The sequence below is a fragment of the Chanos chanos genome, chromosome 10, assembly GCF_902362185.1.
Source record: "Chanos chanos chromosome 10, fChaCha1.1, whole genome shotgun sequence".
In the NCBI taxonomy this organism is placed as follows: Eukaryota; Metazoa; Chordata; class Actinopteri; order Gonorynchiformes; family Chanidae; genus Chanos; species Chanos chanos.
This window is the reverse complement of record NC_044504.1, coordinates 12,674,089-12,700,416: the sequence shown is the minus strand read 5'-3', so window position 1 is coordinate 12,700,416 and position 26,328 is coordinate 12,674,089. Positions and strand designations below refer to the sequence as shown.

The 26,328-nt window shown below is 41.7% G+C and overlaps 2 protein-coding genes across 2 annotated transcripts; one reads left to right on the top strand and one right to left on the bottom strand.

The window, feature by feature from the left end:
- The first annotated feature begins 6,572 nt into the window (after positions 1-6,572).
- Positions 6,573-14,292, top strand: slc2a12 (solute carrier family 2 member 12). The gene is made up of 6 exons (XM_030786321.1): positions 6,573-6,647; positions 7,489-7,617; positions 9,757-11,133; positions 12,203-12,325; positions 13,147-13,279; positions 13,769-14,292. The coding sequence occupies exons 2-6, from the start codon at positions 7,512-7,514 to the stop codon at positions 13,860-13,862; spliced, it is 1,833 nt and encodes a 610-aa protein (XP_030642181.1). The 5' UTR covers positions 6,573-6,647; positions 7,489-7,511; the 3' UTR covers positions 13,863-14,292.
- Positions 14,293-16,461: 2,169 nt separating this feature from the next.
- Positions 16,462-20,740, bottom strand: tbpl1 (TBP-like 1). The gene is made up of 7 exons (XM_030787131.1): positions 20,669-20,740; positions 19,214-19,421; positions 18,978-19,060; positions 18,772-18,835; positions 18,543-18,646; positions 17,680-17,774; positions 16,462-16,795 (listed from the first exon to the last, which is right to left on the bottom strand). The coding sequence occupies exons 2-7, from the start codon at positions 19,346-19,348 to the stop codon at positions 16,701-16,703; spliced, it is 576 nt and encodes a 191-aa protein (XP_030642991.1). The 5' UTR covers positions 19,349-19,421; positions 20,669-20,740; the 3' UTR covers positions 16,462-16,700.
- Positions 20,741-26,328: the final 5,588 nt, after the last annotated feature.

The following is a 26,328-nucleotide window of genomic DNA, read 5'->3' as shown; positions in this document are numbered from 1 at the left end:
TCAAGGACAGCATGGCCGCTCTATTGGTTGTGCTGACCGTAACGATGACCCTGATTTGCAAGACTCCTCTTGTAACCAGTTAGACTTTAAACTTTGCTTGTTGCTGTTTGCTGTCCGTTGAGCTACAGATGTCAGTGCTCTTTCACAACCTTCTGACGCACGCATTCCCAACAAATGCACCCTATACGCCATCATCCCACCCATCTGTGCACAACGCTGTCCCTCACAAACAACGCAAATCAATTCAGCAAAGTCTGTTTGTATAATACTTCACAGAACGCATGTTGTCTCAAAGAAGCTTTAGAAAATCCCAGACCTGAGATCTTAAAGGGAGAATGCCTGAGGGTGACAGTGACCAGAATACAATTCCCTTAGGCAAAAAATAATGAGCAAACTCAGGAACACAGTAAAACACAAGCACATCTGTCATAACTGCTGACCTGCTGTCCCTGGCAGTAAATCTTCTCACTCACACCCCAAGAGACCCTGTAATGCAAACGCAGTCGTTGGCAACTCGCTCTCCTTCTGCAAGATATGTAAGCTTTTGCCTCAGCCCAACACAAACAAGTCTCTTTGGGATGGTTAGCACTCACAGGGTGCCTACTCATTTATTTATTGAATTACTAACATTTGTTTATTAACTTGTCCTGGATTCACTTATGTATTAACTTGTCTGATATAACCCTGTGATCTCATCCCCTTTGATCTATTATAATCTGAATATCAAATTCAGTGGTCAACAGATGAAGACTGAAAACAAACCCTTATGCAAGTACAGCCCTCCAGGAGGTTAGATTTCACCATATATGGAACATCAACTTCCAACATCAAACTGATAAGAATTCTTTAATTGTGTAGCACCCTATCCAATGTCTCCCCTTCTCCCCAAAATTGATTGGATTAGACTACCTGCAAAGATGTCCAGGAATATTTTCAGTGACATCAATTAGACACCTGTCCTTTTTCCACAGTGCTTGGACTGTATTAAGCTTGACAGAGGGCAACACAAATGTACAGGGTTCTACTGATCATGGACTTTGATGGAAAGGAGTTGTTGAATGAGGGGAATCAGTGCGAAGAGGGCCGTGAGGGAAGAGACAGGGAACCACTGAGGTAACGCTGTCTCCACCTTCTGTGACAAAGGCAGTATTGCACTCAGTCGTCTGCCCAGTTCCACAGCGTCCTCTGTCGGTTTCATTCCTCTTCTTCCTTTACTTCTTATTACTTTTATGGTTGCTACTTTTATTGACAAATATGTATCGTAGATGAGCTGATAAACATGTTTGTCAACACATCTACATATATCTTTTACAATATAAGTATCTCTGTTTTTTATCAACTCATACTTTCACCTGGTCCCTGGTGGAATGGCTTGAGTTCACTCAGGTTGCGTAGAGGTCACCTATGGACCGCACTTTGACAGTTATTTAATAAAATTACAACATAATAAGTGTACAGTTCTGTGTATAGTTGGACAATTATACGTGTTCAGAATACAAATGACAGGCTGGCAGAGATGGGGCATGGACAAATGCTGAGTTGGATTAATTTTGGATCATTTGGGAAAGTTCTTAGAAACTCACTGAGGCCACTTTGGGTGTTTCCTCTGACATAAGTTGGTCGCTGTATTGTGACAGCCGAGTAGTTAAATTGTTTTTGTGGTGACTTTTGTAGGTTTCTTTTGCCAACTTTTTGGTCATCTTTTCTTTCTTTTTTGGTGGCATTTTGCTCTCCCTTTTTAAGCTTTTGCAGTTGCTTTTGCTACTTTTTCTGTTGCCTCTGTTTCTCTTTCAGTGCTCTCTTGGTGAATTTCCCATTTACAGCACGAGGGGTTTGGGACTATTTGGTCTTTTGGATTACGTTAGGTTATATGAAAACCACAGTGGGCACTACTGCCAAAAACAAAACTTCTCTTTCTTTAATCCCTTTCTTCAGTTCAAGCCAACTTTTTCACTCTTCCTCAAACTCTTTTCTGACACTCTTATTTCTGCATCATTAGGCACTGAAGTCCATCCTTCTCCATCTGGAGGATGGTAACATGCCTCTCTCTCTGTATTTAGTCTCTATCTAAAAATCCTTGAGCTGCTCTCTTTAACTTTCTCCCCATCACTTCTTTTTTGTGATGCTTCTTTGTCTTTGATTTCATCTTCTGCTACCACCTACTTGGAGCTCTTGCTCTCTCCTGTAAGTTGAGTCTCTTCACTCTGTCAGTCTTGTGCATCGCCATAACTCCCTTCCCTTTCTTTCTCTCACCTTCCATATTTTATCTCTCCTTTAGCAGCCTTTCAACTCTTCCTCATCCTCTTTCTGAGCAGCCTTGATCAGCCCCTAGTCCTTCATTTCTTTTTGCCTAGAGAGCTATAATGTGTTGTACTCCTCGCTCATCTTTTCTTTTTGCCTTTCTCTCCATCTGGTCTTTTTATTTGGGCCAAGTTTCTTTCATCCTCTGCTGTTCACTGGTCATCACACTGGGTAATTGCTGCTCTAGTCTTTTCATTCTTCTTCATTCTTCATCACCATCTCTTCCTTGTTTTTCTTCATCTCATACTCAGTGTACACTCCTCTTTAGTAACCGTCTGACCTCTTCTTTCATCCCCTTTCCAAGCAGCCTCCATCCACCAATATATCTTGTTCAGGTTGGTTGAGGCTTTTGCTCCATTAACAGTTAATCATTTTGCAGATGCTTTCGTACAAAGCGACTTATAAAAGGTGTCATGAACCACTTCAAAGACCATGTATGGATTTAGTGCTTTACTGAGTCCCATTTTATTTATTAAAATACTCCTTGTACCTGAAATACAGACAAATAAAGTGAAGTTAGTGATTAAGAGGTCAGAAAGATTTGAGTTAGGTGAGGTCTGAGGTGGGGTTTTTTTTAATGTTCCCCGTATGTCTGCGCATCTGATGGAGAGAGCATCTCGTTCAACCATTTTGGATCTAAATGTGGAGTGATTCAAGACTGATGTCTTAACCCAGTCTCAGTCAGTACTGAGAACCAAATTAATTGAGAAGGAACAATGTATTCACTATTTTACCAGTCTAACTGGTTAGGATATTGCAGGGGGGGTGTACATATTGGTGCAAAACCGCTACTAAAGTGAATGAGCAAGAGGACAAATAATGCAGAGCTTGTAGAAGTTCTCAGGCTTTCATTAATTTTAAGTGGGAATCCAAGCACACTCAATGAGTTTACAGTATAACTCCCATGGAGAATTACTTGCAAGTGTTAACTAGACACATTTGGCTAGGTATCTGACCTGGGAAACCATGTTGCTCTAGCTCAAGTGTGCAGCAGGCTCTGGCAGAAAGTCTGAAAAAAGTCTCACAGCGCCCTCTATCTATCATTTGACAACTGCAAGAAAATACAAGTTGCAGTAATACATCTGCACTCTTAATATTGTGCTATGACAATGTAAAGGCAATTCTTAAGCATGCATGTCTGTTACAGCTGCACTGTAAAAAAAAAAATCATTAAAAAAATGGTCAAATGACTGCAAGCATTGGCTGCCGAACAAAAACCCTAAAATTAAAGTAAAATATCCTCATTCAAATAAAGTACAAAACCAATAAATTCACAGACATTTTCATGAAAGGTTTTGCAGAGAAACACTCTTATTTTACAGATTTTTCCTAAATCGTTACAATCAAACACCCTCAATAAAGAGATGGTAGAGAGAGACAGGAGAGGCAGGTGGGAGACAGGGGACAGCTCAGAATCAAACCAAATCAGGCCCTTTGAGTAGAGAAACTTGCCGAATGTCCGGCCTTTTGCGGCAGCTTCTTGGAGCTTCCGCGCTGGGCAGAACGGGTTTAGCCAGCTTGGTGAGCAGCAGAAAAGGTTTTTCAGCCTCTCTTTATTTGGACTAGCATGTGAAGCAGGTGGTTGAATTTTTTTATTATTTGTTTCATCAGCAGTAATATTGGCATAGAATTATTAAGCATCCTTTAACATGCTGAACAGTCAGCTAAGTTTTTATTCTCCCAAACATTAAAAGGTGCGTGTTAACAGTGTGTTTGTTGTTGTTGTTGTTGTTGTTGCTGCTGCTGTTGTTTTCCTGACTTTGCCTTTACTCATTTTTACTTTTGTCAGATTCATTTGCATGTGTGCTTTTACTCACTGCAACATTACTGACTGGGTGTGGACAGAGGCGCAACATGCCTGAAAGTTTCAAGCTTGACAGCAGTGCAGGTTGTACTCTTAAAAAAAAAAAGACTATGCATTATGTTTGATGTAATGAAAGAAAATGGCTAAATTTGTATCCAGAAGTACAGAGTTTGAATGTAAAAGTACACATAAATATAAAACTAATAAAATTTACCTTTAAATTTAAACATTACCTTAAAAGAAAAACGTTAAATTGTTAGTATGCACATAAACCTTTATATGATGAGCTACATATTTCATTAGAGATAGTTATCGTCATTTTATATAAAATTGTATGTAATAAGAAAGCAGATAAAATGCTGTATAAATAATATAGTCATTTTTCTGTAAAAAAGGAGAGAAATAAATGTAAATCATTGACATAGTGAGTCACACAAGAAGGTTAAAAAAAAGTACACAAATTAAATGTAAGATGCTAAAGCACAGGACTTCCAGAAAGGCGTGCTCTTAAGCTTGTCCTTCTCAGGTCCAGTGGAGTGATCTGGCTGATGCCTGGCAGTCCTGTTGTTGTGCCTCCAGCTCCCAGTCATGTCTGCAAACCTTCCATTTAAAGTATCGCTAAGCTGTATTGTACACCGAAATAGTTGAATACAACCTGAACTTAATCCTATTTAATTATAAAAAGATACTTTACAGGATGGCATAAATAACTACAGGGGTGGCAGTCGCAACTCCCGTGGACATGCTCCTGTAATTTTGTGCATTAAAACTGTAAACATACATATGTATACACTGTTGAAACACAGAAAATCCAGAAAGATCATTTACATGAACATTGAAGAGGGTAAAAGCACCAGGTATGAAAGTTATTTTGTATTCAAACTGAACAGGAAAAAAATAATCATAATATTTCATTATTAGCTATCTAGCAGCAGTCTTAGCTAACAATATATGTTGCATCCTCTTGCTAAGGCTGCAGCTTGAACTGTTTAAAGTTCTATACTGTTTTAGCTTGTTGCATCACAAATCATATTGTGTTGCAAACACACACACACACTGTCAAGAGGTAAGGCTAAAGTGCAGTTATTTTCAATGAGCTCTCATATATGAATTAAGATTATAGGTAAACTGGTTTATCTGTCTGTTCAGGTTATGTGGGATTCTTGCAACTACATGGAAGTACTACTTCTACTACTACTTGGAAGTAGCTTGGAGGGCAAAGTTAAAAACTCAGGTGGCATATCTGAGTTGCTGAGGTATTCTTTGCCATAATAAACATTTGACCATGTGACATGAAAAACAAATTAGTCAAAATTGTTACATTGTTTTAGCGAATTGTTCCCATTCTAGCGCATAAACTATTTGCAGTTCCACGCTAGGGGCCTTATTAATTACTCACTCCCTGGTACGTTCTGTACCTTTGCAGACACATCTAGATGATGTAGTTTTGTATCAGTGGGGCAGAGGAACTACTGAGGGAAAATTCTGATGTGCATTGTCTGTTGTCATGAGTTCTTGGTGGCAGTTCGATGCGCTATGTCTAGACAAGATGGTGAGATGCTTTGCTCGCACTGTCACTGTTGAAGGAAAAGGACTGTCCTTTCAGTAAGCTGTTTTATCGAGGCTAAGAATGGCATTGTACGTTTATACACAGTAATGCAGTTTTCAAATTGAATATCCGTTTGAATATCCGGCTTTTATGAAATTGTACACGTATCTTTGAAAACGGATAGTGCACTCTTAGTTTTTCCCCTTTCGGTTTGATATCGACAAACAGTTTTATACTCCAATGTTAAACTCAGTAGCAAATTTCAGTAGCCCGATGTCCAATTTCAAAACATAATTCTAAAATTTCCAGCCTAGTACCAACTTTCAAAAACTTAATTTCACCTGAAATTACATTTGATAATAAATAAATCTAAAATACCACAGGGGGTGAAGATGGGTTCCCGGTAATGGAAAACTCGCAGGAGCTGCTGTCATTGCAGTTACATAACACGGAAACTTTCCAATCACAGTGGAGAGGGGCAGAAAAAGAAAGAGAGAGAGAGCGCGCTAACGAGTTGAAGAGAATTATAAATTGTGGGACTAATTGCAGAAGCATAGAAGTAATTTTTAAAAGCACAGTTTGACAAATAACATACAGCCATGTTCTCTTTCTCTTTGTGATGGGACTTGGACTCTTGGGTTTTACTGTGACGTTTCAGTCAAATGTTTAAAAAAAACTCTTTAAATACCTATGCGTTAGTCTATGCTGCCTCTCATTACATATAAGACTGTCATGAGATGTCGACTGTTTATTGTGGTTTCCGATATTGTCACCGGACACTCGACACTCCTTGAAAAGTGGAGCGATCTAGTTTGCAGCGGTCAACAAGCCTATTTTTTGCTTTTCATGAAGTAGGCGGAGTTTTGTACCGCTCCAAAACAAGAAACGTGTGCTGACATGAGAACGTTGTACTAGCGCCGGGAGAGGAGTTCCAGACTAGCTGCGATGATTCCATAGCCTGAAATTCACAGGAAAACAGCCACTACAAGTTAGGTAAGAGAAAATGCCATTTCTTAACTGCCTCCGGGTATTATTGTAGTATTATTGCCCAGGTTGAGTTTTGCGCACTCTTCCCTGTTGGTCAAGCAAACACTGGTTGAACAATAAGAAAGGCTGTGCAAAACCACACTTTAATCCAGACCAGTTGACATCTAGTTACACATGACTTTTGGGCTGTTTACATAGCGAATTGAGAGCTGTAGTTGTTGGTGTGTGAAGGAGAGCCGTTGCCTTCCTTCTAATGACAGTCAGTTTGCTCTATTGTAGGTCTTCTGTTGTAGGTCCTCTGAACTCAAGTGACCTTGAAACAGTTTGTAGGCTATTATAGCTAGGTAGTCAGCGGGACCCTTTTCCCCACTGACTGCCAATAAACAGGACAAAGATGACAGGCAGTGGGTGTTCCACCTCGGCTTAAGTGATACTGTAATAATAATACTGTCAAGCAAAGTGTCTCAATTTCATTGTAAAAGAATTCGAGGATTGGTCTTGGGTTTGGTTTTAAAGTGGGGCAAAAAGTACTTTGTTAAGATCAGTGTGTCAGGCATTTATAAGTAGTTAAATCCACCACAGTCATCTTTCAAACCGACAACGCAGTTCTGTCAAGGTAAACTGCCAAAATGTAGACTGCACTTATGCTGGTGCACAGGATTCTTAAAGATCCAAAGCCTTGAACTTCTCCACTTGCACAAGCAGCCAGTGTGCTCAGTCTAAAACAACTCCAATATGATGGTAGAAAACAACCACAGGAGTGTTGTTTTGAGAAACTCATCATGGAGTGTTGTTTGATCTGCAACCAATAAAATTTCTCACTGCTGTTTTCATTCCCATTTTATAGCTACATTGTGTCTGTGGGAGACCATGGACACCCCAGTGAGGGCCAAGACAGTGACCTCTGATCTCCAGAAGCCTCTGGACTCGCTGAACCAGTGTACCAAGCTTGAGAAAAGTGCATCTGCACACTCTGGTAAAGAGACTGAATATGTGGAGCAGTGTGGCTGACACCATCCTTAAAATCTACCCCAGTAAACCCCATTGCCCCAGGGAGGGTCAACCATGAGGCTGCTGCATATCTCTCATATTTGTGCCAGCTAAGCCTTAAACCCCAGTAAATAATTAATAAGCAGGCTAGTCTGTGACTACTAGAAACTTCCCGAAGAATATTTGACTCTCCCCTGATATTGCTTGATGTAGAAACTTCAATGTATTCAACACATGCAATTATTAGATAATCTTTATGTAAAGGAAAGATTTTAAATCTTTAATTACATGCACTGGGCAATGTCAATTTTGTTCTGTCATTGTCTAACATAAAGTAAGATGCTCAATGTGGTCTGTTAAAGACATTTGCTGTCAGTTAGTGTGGTTAGACTAATCTTGCAATGTCAGAGCCAACCAGCTATTGATTACGTTATCATTGCTAAGGGGCTGTTAATGAAAATCGGTTAAGTGAATGATAAAATGGTGACATAATCTATGAACTGAAACTGCAGGTCAGTGGATAAAGACATAATTTATGAAGTCCAAAGGGCTTATTGATTCAAGGCTTTAATGAGCAATTTGTTATTTTTGATGTCAGTTCAGATTCAGTATTTTACAGTCTCATACGGCACATGAATTGTCATCATAGTGTATTCTGTGTTTGTGATACTGTTGCTATTCACAATCAAGTCTGTTCGGAGCAGGCAACCACAGTGACAGTAATTTTGGACACTTAATCTGTGGTTTATTAGATGTCGGACGGCAATAGGAGAGACTTTTTACGTTGCAATACATGGGCTACTAAATGTTTCAGTGGTTGTGAAATTAGAAATTGCACAGACTCCCCTCACCCCCCTCCCCACTCTTCTCACCCTTCATTCCTCCTCTCTGTCCCTGTGATCCCAATTTCCCTCTTCCACAGCCCAAGACCGGCTGCATTCATAGACTATGTGCACAAAAGCAAAGACCAAATCACTGTAATACCTAACATACGCTGGGTTCGATGGCGATCATTTCCAATAAATACCAGATCACCTCAGTGGTTAGTTTCCTGTGGGGATGGAATTCGGACCATGCCAGGAGTCCAATCAACATCCCTTCATTCATTCACAAACCTAACAGAACAAAAGAAACTGAAATAACCTAACTGTAATTAAATTGATAATAAATCGTAAAGCTGTAAATGTGCTATAAGTCTTTTAGATAAGCACTGGCCAATTAAACCCATAGGTGATTCTCAACCTGTCAGTGAACCTAAGCCGTGCGCAGTGTTAGAGCAATCAAATATCACTCGGATGTGTAAAATACCGCGGATACGAGTAGGCTAATATAATTTTACTATTCTTTAACAGGAAAAAATTATGTAAAATCATTTAAACTGACCTCAGATCATTGTTTCCCAAATTCCAAGCAGTCTGTCCTACCTCTAGGCAGAGACACCCCCAAAAGGATAGCAGCATCCTCCATTACCAAATCAAATGCCGGACCCCCATGTTAAGGCTAATGAAGTTATTTTGAATAATTCACTGTTCAGAGCACTGAGCTACAAATAGAATTTTTCAAATAACTAATTTCACTGGGTTCAGGTTCTCAACAAAGGTTATGGTTACAGCTAAGTGATATTAGTATTAAGTCCAATATTCCCAGTGAACCATTAACCAGAATTTCTCTACACCATTGACAAGACATAGACATGTGTCATGTATCTCACTAGCATAAATATGTCCATGCGACTGGGATATGGTGAAACAGAGACAGCTTAAGATAGTGCAGTGCTTACTGGCAACATTATAGTGCTGTAAAGTTGAGCAGTTTACCTTGGTAATATAACTTAAAACCACAGTCAGTCAACTCTGTTGGAAACTTTTATAAAGGTGCCACAGTCTGTTGTAAATACACAAGAGCAGGCTGTAAGTTATGCATGTGTCAGTATGTAAGAGTGAACTTTGGAGCTCCAATGCAATAACATCCTGCATCCTGCTTAATGATAAGCTATTACCATGTAATTTAGAGATTGTTTCATGTATATTATTAAAATTAATGTTTTTGAGGAATGCAAAATTGCTCCGTTTACTACACATTTATGTTGTTAAACATATGTCTCTCTCTCTCACTATCTCTGCAGGCTGCGGTATGCTATTAGTGCTGTGTGCCGTATCCGTGGCCTCTCTAAGTGGACTCATGTTGGGTTATCAGATGGGTCTAATCTCTGGAGTTCTGCTACAACTCAGAGAGCTTCTGAGTCTGTCTTGCCCACAACAGGAACAAGCAGTGGGGGCGCCTCTGCTCGGAGCCTTGCTCCTCTCCCTGCTTGGGGGTTCTGTGGTCGACCGCTATGGCCGTCGTTTCTCCATCATACTAACTGCCGCGCTGTGTGTGGGGGGCACACTTCTGAGCACCTGCGTAGTGTCCTTCTGGGCACTAATAGTTGGGCGGGCCATGGTTGGCATGGCAACGGCGCTCTCGGGCACCGCCTCGTGTCTCTACATGGCAGAGGTGGCACCGCAAGCTTGGCGAGGGCGCTGCGTGTGCGCCTATGAGCTAATGGTGGTACTTGGCGTCCTTCTAGGTTTCAGCATAAGCTGGGCACTGGCTGGCACGCCCGAGGGTTGGCGCTACACGCTCGGCGGTGCCGTCCCACCTGCACTGCTGCAGCTGGCAGTAATGCCCTTTCTACCTTGTAGCCCACGCTTCCTGTTGGCCCGGCGACGAGAAGAGGAGGCCTACGGTGTGCTGGTACGACTGCGGGGGACGTGGCTGAAGGAAGCAGTGGAGGAGGAGCTCAGAGATATCAGGGCAGCGCTGGGAGCAGAACGACAACACGAGTTTCGGGATCTTTTCAGCTCTCAGGACAACATGAGGTGGAGGCTGGGTGTGGGCGTGGCACTCGTGGTCCTACAACAGGTCACAGGACAGCCCAATCTGCTGGCCTACGCCTCCACGGTACTCCGTAGTGTGGGTTTCCATAGCAATGAGGCCGCCACTCTGGCCTCCACAGGTCTGGGTGTGGTCAAAGTGGCTGGGACCATCCCTGCCATGCTGCTGGTAGACAGGGTGGGGCCAAAAGCGTTCCTATGTGTGGGTGCAGTTGTTATGACGCTCTCGACAGTTACACTAGGGGCGGTCACCATGCAAAGCCAAACTCAAGTGTCAAGTTTATGTCAGGCTCCCACAGGAGTTAACCACACCTCCCTGGTGTGGACAAACGGAGCTGCTGCCAGGACAGACTCACCTCTAGGCTTGTATCGCCCTGATCTCTTTCACACTGACTCGCTCAACCATACCCTCTATAGTATCAGCTCCACCCAGACAGGAAATGTGAGCCTCATAAGGAACATAAATTTCACAAAGGATTATGGGATTGATTTGGAAGTCTCTAGAAGGACAGGAGATGATTCTCGGATAGAACTAGAGGTCACTTCTGTGTCTAGTTCTCTGAAATGGATCTCTCTGGTGAGCCTGCTGGTATACGTGACAGGATTCTCTTTTAGCCTCGGACCAAGTAAGAATGCCACATCATTCACTTAGTATAAATATAACATAAACACATCCAGTCAATTGTAAAAAAAACACCGCAGTCTGAGCAATAGAGCAGCACAGTACATCCTCAGCATTGGACTAATAAAAATCCATTCATTACTAATTCAGTGTTACCACAACGTTCATTCAGCAGTGATCTGTCAGCACAAACAGTTCCTTGAATCATAAGTCCAGGTCAAAGGTCAGATGTTGTGGCGTCACAGTCTGGCCTGGTATGTCAGTATGCTGTCCCAGTGGCCCACATACCTATATAGCCTATGTTTACAAATGCAAGAGGCTTACGGCTACAGTAGGGCTAGTTTTTCTTGACATTCTACTCCATGTTAAATGTATTCACATTAAAATCTGCCACAGGGAGGCTTTAACAAAGTCATAGTGAATGTGAAATACATTATTTATAACAGGTGTGTATGAGCAAGTGCTGTGGTTTATCATGAAAAGCGTGTGACACTGCAAGTGCACAGAAGAAACTAGGATTTGAATGTTTTTGTGCAGCTGTGCTTGAACTTTGAATTTGACCATCATAGCGAACGGCAGTGCTGAAAGAATTACTGAAGATGTTTACCTTGGGGCTTGATTAGAAAATGTGAAAGTGGATTTACCACATTCCATGAATGCACTCTAAGGCCAACTGAAGGCCAATTATACAACTGTACCACAGTAATTTGCCATAAGTTAAATTAAGGCTTCACTATGGGTATGACTCCTATGACTATTTTTTACCAGTAGGAAAATTGCTTATAAATGTCATCACAGTGAAAAAGAGAGAGGCAAAAGTGGGATTTCTCAACACTGAGGCTGTAAGGGCACTATTTTGAAACACCCATTGTTTCTGATACCCTGTGTACTCATAACATGACATTGGTATCCAAAAATAATCATGACACTTAGAGAGTGACAGCTTTGGTGTGCATACAGGCAGTTAAAAGCCACATGCTGTCAGGCTTTTGTTCGATTGAATGTTGTTTTGTGACCGTTACTTGTCTTTCTCACTCAAGTGTGTGTGTGTGTGTGTGTGTGTTTCTCCCTAGTGGTGCACGTGGTTCTGAGTGAGATCTTCCCCACAGGGATCAGAGGGAAGGCTGTGTCTGTTGTTTCTGCCTTCAACTGGGCTTCCAACCTGCTCATATCAATGACCTTCCTAACACTTACAGGTAACGCACACCCCTAGCCCAACATACAAGATACCGATTGCAGTTGAGAACCTATGTCCCCTTCAGCATCTGAACTGCGCGGTCTACTGGAAATCTCGTAATATTACCATAAAGATATCTTAACAGTGTTTGTAAAAGACAGCCCAAAGACTTAAACACAACAGCATAATCCTAGGTATATTGCCACACAACATTACAGTGAGATAGCTGGTTTTGTAGCCTCTTAGCTGGAGAGGGGGGATGCCACCCAGTGCTCAGCCAGTCAGTCTCTTTGATTATGTGAGACAGGTACATTTTGTGCCAAGCCTGCTTAAAAACAAACAGACAAACAAAGAAATTTGCTAAGGGGGGAGAAGGGAACCAGGGAAGACGGCAGCCACAGACTCCACCACTGAAATACTAATAACTAAAAAACAAACTGCCAGAAAGGGCATTCTTTGTAATATTAAAGGTTCTTTTTGTTGTTATGTATGCTGAATACTCAGAGAACACTTTTTAAAAACTAAATCGATTTTTTTTAACAACTGATTGGTTAGAACAACTAGTGACAACTGACTGTTGTCCCATATACATCTTCTCAAACAGAAATCACCCCAGTTTGACAAAAGGGCTTTTGCCTGTGTCTTCATTAAAAGGGAGCTCTGTGAGATATGGTTATTGTAACATATCTCTGGAACTGCTGAGAGCTTTAGCCTCCAGTCTGAATGTTAGGAGATGTGTGTTTGGATTTGGAGTATTAACTGCAATACATCTGTGTGTGTAAGTGAGTGTGTAAGGGTTCTGTGACATAATGTAACTGTACTGTTTTCGTGTGGTTGCAGAATGGATTGGTTTGCCAAATGTGATCTTCTCCTATGCTGCCATGAGTTTCATTCTGCTGGTGTTTGTGATTCTGTTTGTGCCGGAGACCAAGGGCCGAACACTGGAACAGATCTCTAAAGAGCTGGCAATGAAGTATGTACAACAGTACACACACAGTTAGTTTACCCGTTCCACTCCAGCAGTACACACCAGACTGCTCTTTCATCTCCACACACACACACACACACACACACTCATCTGACTGTACAGTAGTGTGAGTATGAACATACAGGGTCTAAGAGACTTTAAAACTGTTACGCCGTTTAGCGTATTCAAACGCGCACACACACACACACACACACTTGTATACACGCTTACATACCTTATAGGATGCAGGGTTTTGTTGGTTATTTATGAAGAGGGAAAAACAATCCCTCCATGTCAAAAACTGTGTAACCTTCACCGTACCCTCCTGCAAGTGCTTACTCACTCCCATACAAAGTAAGCTGTAAATACAAAGTACCCACATAGAAAGCCCACACAAATAACTCACCAGGTTCTCAAATACTCTATATATGTAGGAGCAACACAATCACTGTCATATAATATAACACATTTATTTATTATTGTCCTGATTCCCAGAAACCACCTGGATGGCAGCCTTCTGTGTCTCCGCCGGCGAACCCAGATGAAGACAGACACCCCAAAGGAAGAGAAGACACTGACCTCTGTTTGATTACTGACTCTAGAGAAAGAGAGAGACTGTAGGATGACAACGATGAATTTTGCAATGACAGAACAATTTTATGTAAATTTGACGTTGCGTCATCTTAGTGTATGGAGCCCCAGTGCGTTACACTGAATGAATTGTGTCTCTGACTCTGAGAAACATTATAGACGAGGCACGTGTTGTCCGAACGATTGCAGCCGAATCTCCACTCAAACCCTCTGAGATCTCTGAGCTGTCTGGAGTTGTCTGCCACAGAACTGGGGACCTGGGCGCCAGGACCACTGCTGGATCACATTTATTGATTTGTCTTAATCTTTTTTTTTAACAGTAACAACAACAAAAATACTTGTTTAAAAAAAATTTGACTTAAAGCTGCTGAACATTTATATTGATTTTATCACTTTGAAAGAAATCAGTGTATGTTGTGAATTCTTTTTTTTTTTTTGACACAGTCAATATAAACAGAGGCCTTCATTGAAGGGTCACTGGGCCATTTGGCTTGTTTGTCTGTATTTTGTGTAAATATTGGGGAATGCTCATTTTGATCAGGATCGGAGGTGTCGGGTCTGCCAATAACTCGACAGGGAACTTTAAAAGACTGGGAGTAAAGCCAATGTACACCTGTTATTTACATGGAAATTAGCCCAGTTTCACAAAAGGTAGTTTGTTCAGATTCATTATTTAGAGCCACCACCCCATAACAGCCCACTCTGTGTGACCGGAATTATAAGTCGTTTCATTCATTTAACGCAGTTCACATCTATTTTATTTCTACTTAACAGTTTCCACGTCACTGCAAAGGGGCCTGATGAGAGAGTAAGTCTCACCACAATAACAAGTAAACCCCTCACCCCCCCTCCCTGCTTTAGCTAAGACGTTATGCAATTGGCACTTCTCCCTCTCCAGACATGTGAGTAAGGCAGTTAGTATAAGCTACGCTGCATTAGAGTTCAGTGCAGACACTGAAACATGCATTTATCCCCAGTAATGACCTATACCTCCTGACTGCCAATATTTTTATGTCATATATATATATATATACTTATGTCTGCCAAGGGATTCGTTGTTTGAATTTGTGACTGAATTGTTTTGGACAACAAGCAAAACTTAAATGGGGAAAGTAGTTTAAGAATTGCCACCACGTCCAGTCACAAATAGAGCTTCCTGACGTCTGTTACAAACATGCCCTCAGTCTATGTGTGATTTCACAATTATGAGTTCTGCTCTAAGGGATTTTCTCTAGAGAGCAGGTCAGCGTGTGTGTAAGGAGATCGCGTTGTGAAACACTGGAGGGTATGCAGGCAGCAACCTTACACAAACACACCTGTTAGAGCTAATCAAGCCCCCTCAGGGAAAACCCGACGCAAGATTCATGCGAGTTCGATTAAAGCTGGAACAGAGGTTCTGTGTGGTGCTGCAGCTGGACAATAGATTTCATAGCCTACGTTAGTAGAACAGTTCCAAAACTTGTTTATAATAGATCCCCTCTCCTCATTGTGAGCTCAAAAAGAAGACGGGACGGCTAAAAGCTTGAATGGTAACCATTTGCTCTTCATGTCTAACCGGGATTTTCAGTTAAAAATCAGGTATCTTGGAAGACGGGCTTCAGATAAGGAAAGGAAGTTTCTTCAGATTAACAGAACCAGACCACATTCTTCCCACAAAGAGTCCTAAATGGGCTAAAGAAATAAGTGTCAACGTCCTGTTTTATTGGTTTCTCCTCACACTTACCTCAGTGGTGACAGGGAGCAAAGGAACAGAGAATGTTCCACAACATTTGGCCATGACTTGACATGATGTACATCAGAGCGACTCAACTCAGTGCTTTATATCGGTGTTTCTCAACCCCAGCCCTGGGAGCCTAGCCAATAAACAGCACATTTTGGCTAATGCCAAGAACTAGCATACTTAGTTCATGAAGCCAAGGGCTCAACAAACTGTGGACAGGCTGAATCAGGTGGGATAATGCCCTGCTAGAGCACAAACGTGCTGCCTTGTGAATTTCCAGGACTGGAATTGAGAAACACTGTCTTATATCCAACACATCCACCTGTTTTATACCCTCGCCATCTTATTGGTTCCTGACATCTGCTTCCTTAACAGGTGTCCGCAATGCCCAGTAAAACAGACTCACTGTAGCTTTAGTGTCAAACCATGTGTGGAGACAGTTTTTTTAGTCTTAGACTGAAGCACGTTCCTGGTCATAGAGCTTACAGAAGGTTAGTGACTGTGGGGACACATTCTCTCATGATGTACTTAATTTTTCTTACATTTTATTTATAAAATACAAAATTTAGAACATTTTTGAACAACCTGTAGATGACAGTTTCCTTTGCAAGGGCAAAGTATGTTTGTTAAACAGAGTATTCCAGATAAATACTACATAGCATCTTAATTAAATACTTGCGCCCACCCTGGTCCTCTCTGCGCTTCACCTCATTCCTGATCATTAGGCGTGGTGCTAGAATTTCCATAAAACGTTTCTGGTATTTTTTTTTTTTTTTTTTGGTTTTTAACTCCATACTCAGACAGATTGATATTTTCCTCACTGACTTTGGTGTACATGCAATAAAACTGAATAAGACAAAATTGAATTAAAAACTACAAATACAAAACGTTGAAGACACATGGAAGTGTTCTGAAGACTTTCTCTGGAAAAAGTGCCAATCAAACGTGAAGGGGGGGGGGAGGCCAATCAGATCTCAGGTGGGCGGGAGGACGCATGCATTTTCAAACCACATGACCAGCCCTGTCCAGTGTCATATATAACAAGGTGGAAGCTGCCTATCGGATATACAGTACAATGGGTAAAAGCCACATTCACTGATAAGGTGCTCTTCTCTTTCAAACGACGTGTATATGTGTGTGTGTTTTCTGACACTGAAACAGTAGAGGGTAGATCTGTTCCACTGCAGAGGCAACGCTCTGGACATTTGGTCCTAGAGATGGAAAGACATAAGGAGAATAAAAAAGACTGATTAAAAAACAACATGAATCATAAAAAGAAAGACAACATAGACTCTGTTCACCGCACCCGAATACTACATCATCCTGGCCATATGCGGGCTGAACCAGAACTTCACAAGATACAACTGGTGACAAAATTATCCAAAAACAGCAGCTATTTGGCCTCCTCTCCCTTTCTATCTCATAACACAAGCACAGACACATAATTACATCCCTTGTAGTTTACAGTGCATTGTCTGATCTCTCCCTAGTGACGAATACAGGCGCATCCCCTTCCAGATGAGAATAATCTGTATGATTTTTGACATGATTTTGAGAATCAGTTTATTTTAAGAGGAATTTTCCAGACTGTGTAGAAATAACGGGAAACTGTGGCACGGTGGGTCACACCCTGTGTGATTAAGAAAAAGTTACTTACAAAACTGGGTCTAAAATTGTAGGTATGTGTGAGTGCAGTCAATACTGTACTCTCTCCGAACCAAAGCTACATACACACACCTGAAATGTCCAGTCTGTTTCTCTAGTTGTAAAGTGTTACAAAAGGCTCTGAACAACACATTACGTTTGAGTCCGTTTCCACTGCTGCGTTTCATCTTAGTTTGATATTCTAATCTTTCTATTCTTTGGCATGCTCAACACCATGGGTTTCCTTTACCATTGACTGGGTTAATCTAAACTAAGCACTAAAGCTATGTGGCAAACGTGTAATCAGCTTACAGATTATTGAAGAAATACACAGTATTTGTGTATTACAGGGATAAAGCTGATGACATTTTCCATACATACTCATACCTAAGCTGAGATTTAAAGCCTACGCCTGGCTGGGTGCTGGAGCAATGACTGGAGTTTGTGTTACCTGTAATGGTGATATTGCCAGTAGAGAAAATTTGCACTGTAGCCCTGAGGTTTTTGATCTTGTATGATACTGCAGGATGGATCTCAGGCTCGTAACTGAAAAGAACATGAACATGCAAACACACACACAAACACACGCACATGCACACAAACAAAAATGTCAACTTCACTTGATCGTAGCTAAAATGGTTTGAGTGTTTAGTAGCTGCATTCAGATCAGAGAAAAGAAATATCCAGTTACATGACACAGCTGAGATCCGCTCTCACCAGTAGAGGGCAACACCGACACCAGTAAAATATTATAAGTAATTTAAAAAACATAAAAGCTTTAACTCTGAAGTGTGCTTTGTCTCTATTCCCTCTCAAAAACCAGTTCACAGACTCCCCCTGTTTTAACACACCTGTCAAACTGAATTAGAAGAGACATGAAACATGCAGAGCTGAGGGCCTCCAGAGATGGGATCTGTAAACAGGCTCGGACAGAACCGGAGGAATAAGAACAAAACTGCAGCCCGGCCCTTTACATCCCTATTCCCTGTCCAATCTCTCTGCAGATGAGTGCTCAAAGAGGACAACATATGACAAGACCTGAGAGACCTCCTCAGGGTACTGGAATTAACCCCAAAGATAAGGTTCAAGATCTTATGTGGAATACATCCGAGAGGAAAGCTGCACTCAGATCTAATACTCCTTGCCAAATTAATAGAAAGGACTGTGTCTCTCTCTTCTCTGTTAAGTGTGACAGGACCTTACCCACCAGGCTGATCAATGAGCTTGTTAAACATACAGACCCAGTGCTTTGGGCTCTCTCATCTTTTCAAAAGGACAAAGGGAAAAAACACGAGCGAATTATATATTTGTTACCTGGCAATGGGACGGTTGTTTCTGGTGAATTCAACAAGACGGATTTGAAAAGGCAGGGAACAGACAGCCAACACGTTCACAACCTTAAAGTCGGAGAACCTCACCTGTTGCATAGACATACACAGGGACAAAAAGAAAGAGGCTTCATAAAATGTCCTCCATGTCCTAATCCTTTATCATTAGCAAGAAATGGATATGATTAACAGCAAGAGGAGCCACTGGTTCAAACCTTGAAGCCGATTTTCTGCAGGCAGCGAGCTAACCTCCGAGCACCCAGCTTAGCCTCGTCCTCACTGAGCAGTGAAATAAACAACACACACTTCTTTATCAAAATCAGAAATTAGTTCCTACATTGTCACAAAATAACAGAAACTTATTTTGGGGATATTTATACATTTGGGTTAATGTCTTTATATGGTAATATGTTCACTCTACCTTGTAGCTCCAGTGCAAATAATTTTCCCTGAAGACCATATGGATGCAGTGATCTTCGGCTTCCGTAGCTTCATCAGAACTTTCTGTAGAGATACATTACCACATAGTTAAAGGCCCTAGTACAATTCACATAGTACAATCCACATACTTTGATAATAATACGACCTGTCATTTTTTTTCTTGAGTCATTGACCCCCCCAAAGGTGACCCAGAGCTCTTTTAACGTTCTCACTTACCCCAACTTCAGGTTTGTATATGACGTTGGTTCCTTCTAACGCAATGGTGCGTAGGTTCAGATGACACCTCGTCCTGAAGACTGATACGACGTTGGTAACGACAATATCGAGCGCCACATCGTTGCTAGCTTCCATGGGGCTGGATTAGAGTATACAGATCTTTCTTTCCCACTCTTTTACATGTGCATACCACAGTCTCAGGTACACCCTAGAAAACAATACAATCCGTTGAGTTTACAAGTAAGCACGGATGATGCGGATTCGTTTTATGCAGGAGGGTTTTAGGTGGTGATCTGCTAACTTGTTAGGCCAACTATTTTAGCAAAGAGAAGAATATATTCAGTGATCTGTTAGCAAGCTCATCTGCGTAGCAACGAACCATCGACGAGTGATTCATTTACACCAAGGGGCTCAACACTGTTTCCGGCTTACCTGGACAACTCTTTATACTTTGCCCTGGCTGTTAACTTAACGGCACCTTAGAACGATCAGGTTAATAGTTGGAAGTAGCTACGGCAGTAACGGCCGAATTGCTTCCGAGACGCCGCAGAACCATAGATGCCACTCGCTGAGCCAGTTCCGCTGCCCTCTCGGTCGAATTTTAACCCTTGAAAATTATACAAAACAATGTTACAACACAGCCTAATATTAGCTTTGCTCGCTTGTAATCTATCCATAACACGAATGAATGATCTGCTGGTTTATACTGCCAGCTTAGAAAATGTTTCAGTAGCTGTCCAAGACATCTGCCGTTAGCTCACTGAGGGGCTAGCTGGCATTATATGTGAATATTTGAATGTTTGCACGATACTGCATCTTTATTTGCTTGCATGTATTCTAAATATTGTGAAGCAATTAAGATTCTTTTAAAAGCTGTATCGTCTAGGACTACGATATAAGTGCCATTTACCTCCTCTGCTACACACAAAAGAGGAAACGTATTATCCAGGTTAGTTACCCAGGACCTAGCTAAGTAGTTATGGTATAGTTACTCCATCTTCAGATATTTAGCTGAAGCGTACCTTTTTATTTTTGGAATATGAGCTAATTTAAAGGTCGTTAATTACACATATATTTTAATTATTATCTATCTGTTATCCTTCTTTAATTTCTGTTCAGGCTCACGAGATCTGGTTTTGTTTAACAAAGACAATTGGCTAAAGCTGTGTAGCCAGGAGGCACACAGATAACTGCAGTAGTTATAATCTCCAGTTATTTTAAAGTCACACTGGTAAAGCAATTGGTTGATGTAAACCCTCTATATTCGCATTGGTCCGATGGAAAATGCCACCAGTTTAAGATAATCTAGCCAACTGCACCAATTTATCTAGCCTTTGTGGTAAAGCGTTTCATCAGAAGCAGCAGGACAAATACTGAGTGCACCCTCAACACAAAGTGCATTGTTGTTGATGGCACACATAAGACAGCCTTTGCCAGCTACAGCCGTTAACTTACTTAAAATCTCGATATTCCCAAAGTGAGCATTTTTCACCACTGCTCAAGGTAGTGCACTCAAACAAAACCTGGCATCGACTTAGCAACACAATAACTGTTTTGAATGACTCCGTAATTCCTGCTTATTTTTTAAAGGGAAAGAGGTTATTTTTGCCTAGCTGCTGTCATCGCAACCTACAGCGCCTCCTAGCGGCTGTGGAGGACCGTGGCTCTGTTTTGGGCCGTGGCTGCAGCCAAGGTTCATTACGAAGGGCTCAAAAGGTGTTCATTTGTATGAAATTGGACACCAGTTTTTATTTTTCTCAGAAAACACTACTGAGAACTTGTAGACAATGAAAGTGTGTGAGAGAGTGAGAAGACTCATACACAGAGCGTGAAGTAACTCAACAAATCCCAGACTTGTGACGAGTGGGAAACTCCACTATGTCTGACAGCATCTTCCTGCTCAGCACTTAATGGAGTTTGTGCTTGACACCCTTCTCTTTTAAAAAAGTTATAAAAAGTGTCTGTCATCCTGCCCTGGTTCACAGCTTGCTACGGCTGTGTTTATTTCCCGTTGTATCAGGTCCAGTTTGAGGATAAGAAGCTTTTGTGAAAAGTGGACACATCTGGCCCGTGTGAATTGTTTGTGGCATGCAGCCTCTGGAAAGGTGACAGCAGAATCTCAGTAGCCATTTTTTGACACAGTTGAGGGGGGTGAATATCTATGAGTACTCTCAGCTGTCTTGATGAACCGTGGATGGGCCTAAACCCCAATACAACTGGATTAAATAAAACCTTCACTGTCCAAACAATACGCCTATTTCCATTTCTTCTTCATTTTTTTCCCTCTTTGTTTCCTCTGAAATGAGACGTTTTGCATTAGTAACATTTTACTGAAATAAATATCAGCATCAGGTTATCCCCCCTCCCCCTCCACCCTCTCTCCCTCTCTCTCTCTCTCTCTCTACTGGACTTTTCCCAAGCAAAACAGCACAATAGCTTCAGAGTGATTCAGTGCTGTTGTTTGGTTCCTCCTTGGTTACCAGATAGTCTTTGTGAAATCTCAAGGGTCTCTCTGGCAGAAATATACTGATGTAAATAAAATAAATTCTGCTCAGAAAGCCCTGAAGAGATGTCCAGAGCTGTTTACTATAAAGGCTGAGATTTAAAGCAGGTTAGCTGAGTGTCAGACCACAAGCAACGTACCCCCCCCCCCCCACCCCCCGACCCATTGCTGTATTTTGCTAGAGTGAAAGAGTAGTCTTAAGTGTGTTTATAGACTATAAAATAAAATGCAGCAAAGTCTCATCCTGTGTAGAATAATGCACTGTTCATTAAGTCATAAGATACATAAACAGCCAGTGCACGTTGAATAAACACATTCCCCATAACCGCCCTTCTTCTCTTCAAGAACAGACTACCCTCTCCAAAGCAGATATCTGGATAAAAGATCACATTCGTGGCGTCTCCCATTGTTGACTTGAAAACCATCACTCCGCTTTACTAGGAACCCTTAGGAGGTTACTGGGAGGAAGTATGACCATCATCATCTTTTTCTGCCAAAGAGTGAAAACATAAACATGGTAAAACGCTAAATATTGGCGCGTGATACTCTCCGGCCATATTGTCTTTGTAAAGAGGTGACCAGAGGTGATCCAGGCCGGGGATAGGAGGTCCTACGAGGTGCATTTTTTCCGGGGTCTGTTTAGGGTTAATGGAGTGTTTGGGAATGTCTTCTTTGCAAACTCTGCAGACAGGAGAAAGCAGCAAAGAACACCGACTCAGGAACGTTCCAGAACCTTGTAAAACTGAATCAAATGTTAAGATGCCATGTCGTATTAAAACTGGTTAGCTCTTTTTTTTTTTTTTTGGACATGTTTCTGAGGTAGTGAGGATGAATTTGAAATAGGGCCGGGCAGGTTAGGACCTCACAGTAATGTTGACATTGGGCGGACATCACACAGCTCAAAGCTCAGATATCCGCATGGTTCTAATGCACGCAAAAGCACAGGTTTGCGTGGATGGCTGTTGATTGGCTGCAGCAGGTTTTGATATTTTTGTTGTTGTTGTTGTTTTAAAGCTCTTAAAGAACTTATTTCTTATTGGCATCTATAATGTGTAGTAGAATGTTTGTTATATTTGGGTTCTAATGCCTTGTTTTGTTTTGGTTCTCGACTGTATGACATCAATGGTTAAAATGGTTATGGATATGGATGAAAATGGTAACTATGGTTGTGTAGAAAAAGCATATGATCATAGAGATTTGAAGCATGACAGATTCTTGGCTTCAAATGAGCTTGTTGCTCTCCGTTGAATCTTTCACAAGTAGCTTTTATTGAGAGAAACTTGGACAAACCTTAATGCAATGTGACAGGCTCTTAGTGTACCAGTTCTCCAAAGACTGTTATTAATCATATTTAAAATGTGTCACAAGTAATTATTACCAGCAAAGAAATATAGAATTGGGAATAAGATTAGTTTGGAGCAAAAATAACGGCATTAAAATTCCATCTTTAATAGTTCAATGAGTTTCTGTTCCAGGACTTGTGGTGGTCTTGCCTGTGTCTTGTCTTCGATAACATTTGGAAAGAAGGAGAATGCAAGTGAGTGAGGAAACAAAAAAATGATACAGGAGTGAGTGAGAAAAAGAAAAAAAGAGAGAGAGAGAGAGAGAGAGAGAGAGAGTGTCAGCGTTGGTGTGGAGCACACACCTGTTCCTCTGTGTGTGATGGTTTATGCTGAGTCGCTGATTTAAAAGCAGTAGATTTATGAGGAGCAGAGCGTCTGGAGGCTCACAGAGAGCAGATTCGGCCGTGGCCTCCCGCTGTAAACAGAACTCTGGGAACCGCTGCATGTTTATATCAGCCATTCTTACCGCCGAAGTCACCACTACACAGAGCCCAGCACACATCAACTAGCCTAAACCACACCACTCGTCTGGGCTATGACACTCACTGATGGGAAAAAAAAAAAACATCCATTATCCCTGACATCCTGAGACAAGATCCTAAATTCCATGTCCTCAACAGAGGGGATCGATAGATGGTGCTGTACGTTTCGAAAGAACGCAGATATTTACGGAAAAGACGTTTGCAACTAGCGTGTGACGTTCAAATAATAAGCCACATTCTTCCCACACCTGAAACCCTATGAAGTTTGTCCAGGAACGTGGCCATTTTTATTCCCAGTCTCTTAAAGCGAGAAGGAAGTGCGATTTAGGCAGAGGTGTTGGCATGGATGGAGTGTCGGTAAATTTCCATGGCGATGGAGTGTGTGGGCGTGCCTTGCTCTGACTGTGTTTGGGTTGAGAAAGAGAAGCAGTGAACCTGTGTTTACAAAGAAGAGGCCTGCTCTCATCACAAACACCTCTCTCTCTTTCTCTCTCCCTCTCTCTCTTTCTCTCTCTCTCTCTCTCTCTCTCTGTCACTCATACCCCAGAGCACAGATAAATAAACTGATTAAAGCAGTGTAGAATGACCTGTACCTCCAGTATAACGTCAGCACGGCCTCCTAAAACACCAGTGATGTCATATCTTTTCTCTGTGTCTCCTCAACTTTGCATGAGGGACGGCATGTTTGATGTGGGTTGCTCCTAAAATTTCACTTCAGTTCCTTATTTTGTTTCGCTATTTCATTACACACCTTAAGTGAGTGTGTGTGTGCATGTACCAGTGTCTGTGTTGATCAGAGGCTAGTGTTGGCTGCAGAGGTAGCATATCATTGCAAATCATGGTCTAAGTGTTTGTAGGTTTCTGTACATTGGGGTGTTCAGGTCATGATTTGGATTTGATATGTGGAGGTATAACAATGTACTTTGAGTGGGTTGGACCTTTCTTACACACACACACACACACACACACAGAATGACGGGCCATGCTATTTGCTGTTTATAAAGAAAATAAGAGATTTAATAGACCCCTCTATTCTCTCTCTTGGCCTTCTCATAGATAACTCCTCAGTACACTTTTCCAATGATGATGGTGTTTGTGTGTGTGTGTGCCTATGTCTGTGTGTGTGTGTGTGTGTGTATCTGTGTCGGGTTGTCCTGTGGGAGTCAGCCAGAGGTTTGGCCATATGGGGAAAAGGATTCCTGGAAAAAAAAGTTTTAAAATAGTTATCTTTACCAAGTCCTCCGTCCCTCAGCAGTGGACGTAAGCAGGGTCTGCCCGTAAGCTTAACGACCCCGCGGCAACTCCTCGGCAGCACGACAAATCATAGTTCAGAATCAAGGGGAAGTCATTAAGACTCAGAATTACAACCAATAAAAGTGTGTCAAATATACGACTGACCTCCACACTCACCGATGAATCAACAGCAGCTTTAATATCAGAGTTATATTTCTCTCCATGACTCTCCCGAAAACAATGTAGGAACGGGGGTGGCAGAGCTAAGGCTCTTCCTGCATGTGTGTGTGTGTGTGTGTGTGTGTGTGTGTGTCTGTGTCTGTCTGTCTGTCTGTCTGTGTGTATGTTATCACAGAGCATAGAACTAATTACCCAAGTGGTGTGAGGTCTTGAATTTTTTGCAGAAAACGAGTTGGGGGGTTAGGGGTTTTTTTTTAGGACACACTTACCTGGAATATTTATTTCTTATGGGAAATTTCCATTTTTCATAAACTTCTGTGCTAGAAGGACAAAGCATCATCAGCGGATGATTACTGATATATGAATTCTGTAAAGGGATATCACTGCTTTGTTTGCACAAGTTTCAAAGCATCAAAACCTAGAATAATCTTCCTGGTACAGGATTTGTCCACATGGGTTTAATGGTGTTTGTCTGTGTGTGCGTGCGTGTGTGCGTGCGTGCACGCGTGCGTGTGTGTGTGCGTGTGTGTGCGCACGCACGGGCATCAAACCAAGGAAGAGTTTGGGTTTGTGTGTGTTTTCCTCTTCATTAGATTATCAGGGACTCCGTTCTGACACATTCAGCCTTGGTCATACATTTTGACTGACTCTGTCCCTCATACTTTAATGGCAACTCTGCCTGCTTGTTTTTAGGCTGTTGTCATTCAGCTCATTAGAAGTATACCAGTGAACTGTCTAATGAAGTACGGCTTCTGTCCCTCGAGCAGCTTTTAATGACATAATCCCAGCTGTGCAGTAGAGACCTGGAGTAAGAGCTATGAGCAGACCTGGCCTATCCTTTTTTCTATATTTTTACTCAGGAATAAATAAAGACATATGGCATTCTTGGAGAAAAAAAATGAAGTAAATAATTTATGCTCCGCCAGTGACTCCCCACAACCCTCCACTCCCCCCCCCCCCCCCCAATTCACCATTTAGTTTCAGTCAACAATCCTGTTGTTAATAGCTGCTCGCCTTAACTCCTACCACTATCTCTGTCTGTGTCAGAGAAAGAGAGAGAGAGAGAGAGAGAGAGAGAAAGTATGTGTGTGTGTGTGTGTGTGTGTGTGTGTGCGTGTGTGTGTGTGTTAGTTTCAATCAACAATCCTGTAGGTAATAGCTGCTCTCCTTAACCCCTACCACCACCTCTGTCTGTATCAGAGAAAGATAGAGAGAGAGCGAGACAGAGAGAGAGAGAGAGAGAGAGAGAGAGAGAGAGAAAGAGACAGAGAGAGTGGATGTGTATGTTTGTGTGTGTGTGTGTGTGTGTGTGTGTGCGTGTGTGTGTGTGCGTGTGTGTTTCTGTGGTGGAAAACAGTAAATAGTTATGGTACA

Excerpts from the sequence above, each read along its gene's own strand:
- slc2a12 (XM_030786321.1), top strand. The coding sequence starts at position 7,512 with ATGGACACCCCAGTGAGGGCCAAGACAGTGACCTCTGATCTCCAGAAG. Across the intron at positions 7,618-9,756 it reads AAGTGCATCTGCACACTCTG|GCTGCGGTATGCTATTAGTG; the intron begins GTAAAGAGACTG and ends CTATCTCTGCAG. Across the intron at positions 12,326-13,146 it reads GACCTTCCTAACACTTACAG|AATGGATTGGTTTGCCAAAT; the intron begins GTAACGCACACC and ends GTGTGGTTGCAG.
- tbpl1 (XM_030787131.1), bottom strand. The coding sequence starts at position 19,348 with ATGGAAGCTAGCAACGATGTGGCGCTCGATATTGTCGTTACCAACGTC. Across the intron at positions 17,775-18,542 it reads AACAACCGTCCCATTGCCAG|TTACGAGCCTGAGATCCATC; the intron begins GTAACAAATATA and ends TGTTCTTTTCAG. Across the intron at positions 16,796-17,679 it reads TGGCAATATCACCATTACAG|GACCAAATGTCCAGAGCGTT; the intron begins GTAACACAAACT and ends TTCCATCTCTAG.